The 9,951-nt window shown below is 42.4% G+C and overlaps 2 protein-coding genes across 2 annotated transcripts in view; one reads left to right on the top strand and one right to left on the bottom strand.

Moving 5' to 3' along the window:
* The window catches only part of LOC131880286 (succinate--CoA ligase [GDP-forming] subunit beta, mitochondrial-like), a 21,406-nt gene extending 13,734 nt beyond the window's left edge, over window positions 1–7,672 (top strand). The window contains exons 6-8 of the mRNA XM_059226872.1: window positions 4,732–4,860; window positions 5,509–5,726; window positions 7,510–7,672. Of these exons, the coding sequence (XP_059082855.1) occupies window positions 4,732–4,860; window positions 5,509–5,726; window positions 7,510–7,561 (399 nt within the window). The 3' untranslated portion in view covers window positions 7,562–7,672. The remainder of the gene's footprint in view (window positions 1–4,731; window positions 4,861–5,508; window positions 5,727–7,509) is intronic.
* LOC131880284 (folylpolyglutamate synthase, mitochondrial-like) lies at window positions 7,606–9,951 on the bottom strand. The gene has a single exon (XM_059226870.1). It carries the CDS (start codon window positions 9,503–9,505, stop codon window positions 7,742–7,744), a length of 1,764 nt encoding a protein of 587 aa, XP_059082853.1. The 5' UTR covers window positions 9,506–9,951; the 3' UTR covers window positions 7,606–7,741.

Here is a 9,951-nt window from a genome sequence, read left to right as displayed (position 1 = left end):
TAACAAAGTTAATTGCTTTATGGAACGCAACTGACGTGTCTCAAGTCGTAGCCTCAGACATCGTGTGCTGAAATGATTATTCGTATTAGCAATAGTCAAAGAAACGAAGATGGCAAAACGGCTTCAACGACCTGATCATAAAGCTGTCTTGGCAAAAATGTGATAGCAAGCTCACTCACTCAATTTTAGAGGGTAGACATTAGATTATTGGAAAAACGTGTTTTGTTTCTAGGACCATTTCTTAGTACAGTCAAAAGCGTTTTGTTCATAATCGATTTGTGGGACTCCCTTTTTTTTTAATGAAACAAGTGTGAAAGTGACAATGTGATAGTATTGCCAAATTCTTTAACGATTTTATCATTCCTTAAGAAAAGAAGCAAATGGTAGGACCGACCCTTCTAAATGCACACAGCCTCCCAATGTCATTCTCTTGGAGGCTTCTCGACTTCGTTTTCCAAACTATTCCGTTTCTTCTCCCACTTTGCACTCATCCCTGCACCTAAATGGATAGAGCTAATGCACTCAGTAAGGATATTGGCTAGTATTCTGAAGATAATGGATTCAGGCTCCCTGGAGGGCACTCCCTTACTTGGGTTGGTTCAAAGCTGGATAGGTTTTGCAGCAGCAGGAGTAGAAATTGAGTGGTCCACTCCTTCTTTTCCCATGTTTGTAACCTCTTTTCAGAAGTTGACAGACAGATGCTCCATCCATCCGAGGTTGTTGATAATAAGACAGGTTGTCGGAGGTTGTCGGACCTCGACTAAGTTGAGGTCGATTATAAAGACCGTGAAATGGACATGCTGAAGTTAAAACACTTTGACTCCCAACGGAGTGTGGCCCGTCTTGGAACACTAAAGATCCCTGCTACCCAGGGTGAAGAGGAAGGTGCTTAAGGCTCATAAATCGCCTAACTCCGCCCCAAACTGGAATTAATCCTCCTTTCTTGGACAATATTTACGATTTAGGGAAGGTGCACATGTGCTTGTTCCTGGTCCAGAGGGACTAAGAGAGAAACCTGTTTAAAGTTGACGTTTTTGTGTGCCTCCCTTTGGGTAAGACTTTTTAGTCGGAAAAGAAAGTAAGAGCTACTGAGCTTTCCACATGAGAGAATTCTTCATGCTGAATACTCGAGGTATATTTTTCATGCTAGGGTAGAACCATCATGCGAAGTCAATGCTCCCTGAATACTAATTCATGCACTCTGAGCTCCGATGTATTGGCTATTGTTTTCCTTACACTGAATAACGGGTTCGAGGACTTGTGATTCGATTACCTTTTCTCATCAATGGCGAGAAAAAGTTTCTCAACAAATTTGGGCACTTCAGGGTGCAAGAATGTCAGCAAAAGTTGTATGAAAGAAAATGAAGCTATTAACACTTCTTTGGTTCTCTTCGGCTTGATGATGGACCGAAAGATCCACGATAACAGGTTTGAATTAAAACGACTATTTTTCATGGTTAAGCAGAATAAACGAGTCCTTAACAATGACTCGGGATCCACGATTAAATTAACCCCCGCGAGCAAAAAGTGATTACGAGTTTTTTCGCGACGAAAATGCTCCTGAAATACTCATGAGTATTCTGTCCAAAATGGTTTACCCTGAAGTCTTTCAGAAAACGCCAATCAATTGGAGCACTCCCTTTTTTGTAGCGAAGGTCTCCTTGTGACCAGACAGCAAGCTCAATAGTGAAGTATTCTGCACATATTTGGTCATTTTTGAAAGTATGATAATTCAAAATTGGCTGACATCTTCTCGTCTGTCAGATTCCTAGAGTCGTCTTAATGGCTGCTTACATCTCAATTTCAAAAGCAGCGAACATTGGTATTGTAATGGAAATTGAGCCCTAAAGCCCTTTGAAAAGCACATGCACAGGATTGGCAAATTGTGAGATCCCAAAATCAAATTGGCTTTTTTACGGTTCGTTCAATATCGATCACAAACCCAAGAAATCTTCTTTCTCATCACAATATTAGCTCTGTCGTCATCCTTTCTCCACATAAAGGCCAATCAATATTCGTCTGCTCTGATGGAGACGGTGCCCTATGCCCATGGGCGATGGTACTGAACAAATTTGGTCCATTTTATGCCGTAAATGTCTCGCCCTCTTCTGGAAGTTTTCATGGTCATATCTCTGACCTTTTTGAGGCTCCTGGGAGATGGGGCTTCCTTATATCATACTGAGAAGCAAGCCCTGCGGGATTCCCAAATGAAAACTGTTCCACCCTGAAGGAAAAGATCCCACAAAACATGATTTGCCATGAGAACTTCCTCAATCTACTCATTTTTACCCAAAGTAGAAGTGTCTGCCAAATAGCATACTCCGCTTCATCAAGTGAGCTGGGAAACGAGTTTCGGTCGGAATACCAATGAGACACAATACGTAGATGCGTCTGTTCCAGGATCAGCCCTGTGTTTTTTGACACCTCCATCTCATACCTTGCGAATAATTTTTGTGGAATACCTCACTCTCTGGTGCCAAGAGAAAGGAATTGTTCAATTCAGTTGAAACATTCAGCTCCTTTGTTGGGTGCCTGATCTCCAAGACAATGAGAAAAATGGAATGGGAAGTCGCATTTCCCTTTTGTTGAATGCTTTCCACTTCAACGAAAAGGGGGCTTGATATTAGGGAGTATGTACTTGGGACGGCGAAAATTGGTTCCCATGAAGAAGTTACGATCCAGAGCAATATGATCTAAGTCACAAACAGCATGTACGCAGTTTTGGCTCCTTTGTTTTACGAAAAAGAATGATTCTTAACAACATTCATCTTAAACTTAAAAAGAATGATTCTTAACTCTATGTGTAATGTTATTATTACTATTATTATTATTATTGTCACCTTCAGACAAATATTTCATTGTGATGAAACCACTTTTTAAAGAAAAACAAAGGTCGCTTTTCGGGGAGTGCAGCTCACTTTAAAGTACATAAGCTCATCTTTGGAGAATCCTCTCGTGTTTTGGAACTCAATTGAAGGTCGAGAATTGAGAGAGTATTTTTTTGATTGAAAACATGGTTGAAATCTATTAGGAACTCATTTAGAATTATTTACAAATTGGTTTTTTGGTGCATTTTGGCAAGCCAGGTTAAGCAGGCTTGGTTGCTAATGGTATTCACTGAGACAAAATTCACTTTTGGGCCCTAGGTTCATCCTTTGATTGAAAGAGCCTAAAGCTGGAAGCCGCCATGGAAACCTTTTACGCTTCGTAGACAAGGTCTAGCCGTGCTTTTTTAAACCTTGACGACAGGAATAACTGGCTCGATAATGATCAAAAGAGACTCCGAAAAAGATTATGTTAATGAATGTTGTTTTGAACATGTTGCTATTTTGGGCATTTTTTTAGAAGTTTGGGTGGTTTTGTCCTCACTTATACAAATTAATGATTGTTGTTTCAAGCAGTCCTAACCCCAGCGGCTTTGAAAAGAAGCACTTGAAGCATAGTAGAAAGATGTCTGGGCGAGCCAAATTCATGTAGCAACTCACCGAATGGCAAAGTGATAAAATTGGTTGTACTCGTACTCATTGAAAGAACACTCCCCTTAAGAGACTAATTAGCCCTCAAGAACAATAAAGAAGCCTAAATGTTTCAGGTATTTGACTTTTTGACCCTTGGCAGAAGTTGGATGGATTTTTAGAGGTAGAGTTCAATTTGACTTTCAAGAGGAAATCTGCGACTTATTGATAGCTTTTGATTTGTTCTGTATTGATGCAAAGCTCGGTTTACTACATTTTTTGATTTATTTGAGATCGTTAGTTAGTTTGTGGTTCAGTTATCTTAAATTAGGTTCGGTTGTGGCACAATTTTGCTAGTTTTTGCCAGTACTTTCAGAACTGTCTCTCATTGATAGTTTTCAATGATTTCATATCCAAAGCTTTGTTGTTTTCGGAGTCTCTAGTGATCAATAAATACTAACCTTGAATAAATAGCCTTGTTTTTCGTTTGCCGGAGCCCAAAGAACGACGAGTGATTCATGTTTTTCAATCAAAACAATTTGCTGCCGTTTTATGGCTATAGTTTGTTTGGTAGATACTTCTCTATTCTTTTCTGGCATTCCAAATAATCATTTTACTTTGGACCATAGGAGACACAAAACAATCTAGCCTTTTGATTTGATGATCCAAGCGGTCCTTAAAGATGAAGCTCCTAAATCATATCTATCAGATTTTGAGTCTGATTGCTGATGGGAGCGAGAAATGTACATCCAATATCTGGTCGGAATTAGGACTTCGAGTGCTCGGCCAATAATGAAAGACTGTCCTGAACGTGGTGGCTTAACGGTAGTAAAGACAGTGTACCCATCGATGGGATCAGTTTTGGGAGATCTCGAATGTACTATGGGATGGCGAATGTAATTTTGTTCATTCGCGTTATTGAAAAGTAATAATACTATATGATTGCTGCCTTTTCCAAGTAAATACAAATGAGAAATTCTTAGAAACGTTATTATGGTTCTCACTTCTTCTCTTGGAGGAAAAGCGAGCATTCTTTCAGTTACGAGTCGTGTGTAAATGAACACCTGCTTAGAACGCGATCTCTTGTGCGACATTTATGTTCATTTCTTTTGTCATTTTATTGATGCTATTCTTCAAAGGAAAGTCATTTCTGATAAGCCTTGGCAATTTCTAGTTTTGTTCCTGAATGAACGATGTTTGTCGCCGTTGAATTGATACTAGTTTTGGGGAACCTCCTTTAATGATGATGATGAAATGATACTGTTCCTTGTTCCAGATGGACGGAAATATCGGATGCCTGGTGAATGGAGCTGGCTTGGCCATGGCCACAATGGACATCATCAAACTTTATGGTGGAGAGCCAGCTAACTTTTTGGACGTTGGCGGATCTGTCCAGGAGCATCAGGTAATGTATTTACATCTCAAGACTTGGCCGTATTCTGACTTGGAACAGAAAGACTGGAACATCGATATGATTTTCTGAGCTTAAAGAGCGAGAACAGGCGGTTCGCATCCAAAGCAGATGTGTATTTGCGGTTTACGGCATTGGTTTCATCATCTCCAGTTGTTGGAGACTTGTTCTAATGAATCGTCCAGCTGTGGTTTCCAAATTGAGCTTCTTTGTTGGGGGTCGATAAAAAGAGCTCAAGAAAGGAAATGCCCTTTATAAAGATTCAAGCAAGGGGGTTGTTCTAAATGTGAAGGGATCATCCATTTCAAGTCCATTACGTTGCTTGGAATTGGCTTTTTCCTGCATCCAAGAGGCTCGGGGTCAACGAGATCAGCAATTCAAAGCATACCAAATGTATGTCTGCCTGTTTGAATAAGAAATTCGAGACAAAAGAAGAAATGTTCCAAACACGGGTGCAATCCAACAAAACTTCCCTGAAAAAATTGCGCTCCTCTTCACCTCTTCAAAATTCGCAATGTGATCTTATTAGTATTCTTTTCAACTATAAACCTGCCTCAAGTCTTTTAGCCCTTATCTTACATTGCGTTACTTCCTCGAAAAATGTTCCCATTTTGCTATAACAAATCTATTGATTATTCTCAGGTGAAGGAGGCTTTCCGCATCATTAGCGAAGACTCCAAAGTCAAAGCCATTCTGGTGAATGTGTTTGGCGGGATTGTGAACTGTGCCACCATCGCTAACGGTGTGGTGAATGCGTGTCGCTCCATTGACCTCAAGTTACCGTTGGTGGTTCGTTTGGAAGGAACCAACGTGGATGAGGCCAAGAAGATCCTGGCCGATTCTGGGCTCCCAATTCAAAGGTAAGAGTAGTGGGTGTTACGTGTTTCCCCCAGGGGGCAATTTGACCGAAAAGGGTAAATTACTACACTAGTAGGACTCGAGCATATGTTAAGTTGTCAAAACAAATCCTTCTGACAGAGTAATTCGGGGTTATGAATAATGTAGATCGGTTTTCCTGTTGTTTATCACGTTCAATCCTGGAGGTGTCTTAAGCTGATTATGACTTGAAGGTCAACTAATGTGTAGTTCTTCACAATGCAATTCGTTCCTTGTGCATGTGCCATAATGTGGAACATTTGAAGGGAGAGGGGATGAGCCGGAATCAGTAGAACCCTTGCATCGTAAATGCCCTTGTTTCCATTCAATGAATGCCATTCCTTGTGGGGTCATGGAAGAACTGACTGGGCGGAAAGGACGATCCAACACTTTGAAGAAGGTATCTGCAAATGAAGGTTTCCGCTTATCGAATGTCGAAGGCTGAAAAAGTTTTCCCTGAAACGAAGGCTGCCTTCCTGCGTCTATCTCTTTAGATTGGTTGGGCTCTTCTTTCACGCCTTTCTCCAAATTTACGAGTCTCTGTCGCTCTGTGCAACTCATCCAATTCAATGAGTTTGTGGTAATGCCAAGAAGTTGGAACTTTTCAATACACTCGAATCAAATTCCACCGTCATGGGGGTGCTCAAATATCATGGCTCTCACTTTTTTCAATGGAGGAGATATCCCCTTGAGGCGAATTTGCAAAGTGATAACCGAACATCTAAAGAAGCTGATGAAACGCCCGGAGGAAGAAGACGTTGCGATATAAGCCTTTCATCCAAGTACACATTTTTTATGTGGATCCCCTCCTCTTCCCTTTGCTCCCTTATAAGATTTTTTGAAAGAGGCGGGATAGTGTCGTTGTATCCTGAATATACTTCACGCCTGTTTTGTAAATGCTTTTGTACACGAAGGAAGGTTGGTTCCTAAGGAAACGCGAAGCATTTTTTCCACGCATAGTGTGCCATGAATAGGCAAAAATCTCAGATTGAATGATCCCTTTTCTTTGATTGATGGGATTTGAACTATCGATTGAAATGACGAATTTTGTATTTTGAAAGCATTGTTAGCAGACCCTACTACTCAATTATGATAAAAGCAAGAGAAGTCTCGAATGATTCGTATCGAAATGGATCGAAGGTTTTTCACGTTGCTCACCGTGGATTAAATAAGGACTTACAACGTCCTTTGCTTTGGAATCGATACCGATTCTTTTTGCATACGATTGCCGTACCAAGAATAAGTCGAATAATAACTATAGTTTGAGCGTAATTGGAGAATGCTTATTAGTCCAGTTCGGAAAAATAATAAAATCTTGATCGAATTATGTGTTGTTAATGATAATGTTGCATGCATCAAAATTTTGCATAGTGTGCATTGGTTTTAAGGTGAAGATCGAAAACCAATGTTATATTGAGGTTGTTTTAGAGCGTCTTTTTGAAAGTCGATTGTATGCGACAGTGTCTTGGATGAGGAAGGCAAAACATTGCAAAAAATGAAAGCATATTCTAACACACATTGAGAGGGAAAATTAAGGAAACAGGTGAATTTTGCAAACGTGTCTTTTGTGCTATGGCCGGAAATTGCCAATCTTCTAGCAAAATGGTTTTTGTTTTGAAACATTTACGAGCCCTATTTCTCAGTTATATGAGAGCTTGAAGTCACTTGAGTATCACAATATGGAACCTGAAATAGATACATAAGGTACGGTTACCACTGAAGAGAAGCGTGTTCCATCATGTAAAACCATGTTTTCTTCTATTCCAGTGCCCTGAATTTGGATGACGCCGCTCAAAAAGCGTGCGCTGCTTTGAAGTAGAAAAAGAACAATCCTCGTAACAAAACCTGGAAAGACCTCCCGCATTTTGGATTAAAAGAGTTGTATTTTTCCATGATTTGCTATGAAATATATGTAAAATCTTGAATTAAACACCACAGAACGCCCAATCATTCAACTCTCACGTGTGCGTAGTCGAATCATATTGCTCCTATCTTCCTTCTATGAAGAGACAGCCGATCTGTTCCCACCGAGAGAGACGTACTCGTCTTCAACGGCTTGTTGCTGCTCTTTCTCCTGTTCGCTCATCATAGAGATATCGGGATTAGCTATCTCCAAGACTCCTCCAATCAGATGAAGGGATCCAGTGGCCAACACTTGCACCTGACTTGCCTGGGTGAGTTTCTCAGGGCAAGGTGAGCCATCTCCAAGTAGCTTCTGTACGCCCTTGAGATGGACCTCGGAATATTTACTTCCATTACATTCTTCCAAACCGTTCCCACTGTGGCAACACAATCGTCTCAAATCACCGTGACATTGGGTAATCCAAACCAAAGCGTTGTCCAGGAAGGGAATGATCAGACTAGGAACATGGGGGTTCATCAAATCCCAGATGGCCTTGTGAAGACGACAGCGTTCCAATCGATCGGTCATAGTGGACATATGGTTGATGTTATCAGCCATCTTCTTCGAAGCGGAATTGGTACAGAACACCACCATGTCGAAGTCGAGTGTGGAGAGAATGAAGAGCATTTCCTCAAATGAATGATCACCCGTCGAGTTGAATAGAAGAACCTTAAAAACGCGATCTCGACCTGCATTGCTCGGATCAAGACGGTTCATCTGGTTAGGCGATTCATGCTCGAACCAAGCTTTGCAAGCTTGCATACTCTCCTTGGTGTGGGCGCCATCCAGCATGAACACCACGTCGTCAAAGATCAAGGTTTGAGAGCGTCCCGGCCAAAAACAAAGGCGCAATCCCAATGCATCCTCGACGCTCAAGGGATACGGTTGGGCCACTTCAAGGTCACCGTCCCTTACCGTGGCAGGCACTTCCCACCCCTTGGCGGCTTGCAGAAACGCTCGGGACATCTGCAGCGCTATGGAAGCGTTCCTTTCCTGGATGGTGCCAAACAAACCCAACTTTTTGGCCGGGAAAGAGCCCCAATCGTAGTCGTCGAGTTGTGGAACCACCCAAGCTTGAGCACCTACGCGATGTGCCTCGGTTTTGATGACATGGAGAGCTGCAGGGGGTTGATTGGAGTCAACAAAGGTCAGAGCGCCGGGTTTCATGATCCCAGCCTTGTGCCAAGCGATTTCTTCGATCGTATTGCCCAACATGGAGGTATGATCGATGCCTAAGGCCGTGATACCACAAACCAATGGCGTGGGAATGACATTAGTACAATCGTAAGAGCCGCCAATGCCCACCTCCATAATAGCCACATCGACGTTCTCCTTCCAGAACACGTGGAACGCCAAGAGCGTCATGAACATAAAGTAGGGTGGTCGTTCCACCTCATTGGGACCACACAACCTGTCAAACACAGACCAGAAGTAAGGCGTGAACTTCTCCTGACTGATGGGCACACCATTCAATCGGATGCGTTCTGTGGCCGTCACCAAATGCGGTGATGAGAAAAAGCCCGTTTTCAGACCATGTTTGCGCAAGATCGACTCAAGGAAGGCACATGTGGACCCTTTGCCTTTGGTTCCACTCACATGAACGAACTTGATCTGTCTCATGTCGTCCATAGTCATGCCCGATTTTTCCAAGAAGGCCACCGTTCGGGGCAAATTGGTTTGCGCATTCTTCTGCCGCTCAGCCAAACTTTGGCGAATGGTACTGACATTGCTTTGCAGAGAGTTCAGAGCGATGATGGCCTCATCATAGCTATGAAGACGTCGGTTTTGGATCGGAGAAGTCATGACTATTCGGTAGTAAGGCACCCAGAACACTCTTGATCGCAATGGATTCCAAAGCATTTTATAGGAATGCCACAGGCTTCATCACACCTGTCAGATGATGGTCCTGCTTCACACTTGCCGAACAAAAACAACACAAGAACTAGAAATTAGCTATTCCCATGTCACAAAAGGTCATGTTCAGTGAGAATGGAGAAGGCGGGAGGAGAAGGCCGCCAATAAAGGTTGCACTGAGAACCGCGCTATGGGAAAAGAAGGAGGAGGATGAGACCGGGTGGAACGGGGAACGCGTTCTCTCTAGTGCCTAGAGCCTTTTTGAGTGTTCAGGTGAGGCTGTAGAGAGACTGGGAAACCGTGTCTTTGTCTCGTTTTACCACTCTAATGGTAAAAGAGACACAAGCCACTTGGGCTGTTGTTCCACGGTGCCCCCAGAAAAACTGGAAAAACGTGTTTCTCAGCCATCTTATTCTTCCGCCGCAATGCATGCATCCATGCATGCTTGCTCA

Source organism: Tigriopus californicus, chromosome 5 (assembly GCF_007210705.1).
Source record: "Tigriopus californicus strain San Diego chromosome 5, Tcal_SD_v2.1, whole genome shotgun sequence".
NCBI classification, from domain to species: Eukaryota; Metazoa; Arthropoda; class Copepoda; order Harpacticoida; family Harpacticidae; genus Tigriopus; species Tigriopus californicus.
The sequence above is the reverse complement of the archived record's forward strand: the minus strand, read 5'-3'. Positions and strand labels throughout refer to the sequence as shown.

Excerpts from the sequence above, each read along its gene's own strand:
- LOC131880284 (XM_059226870.1), bottom strand. The coding sequence starts at position 9,505 with ATGCTTTGGAATCCATTGCGATCAAGAGTGTTCTGGGTGCCTTACTAC.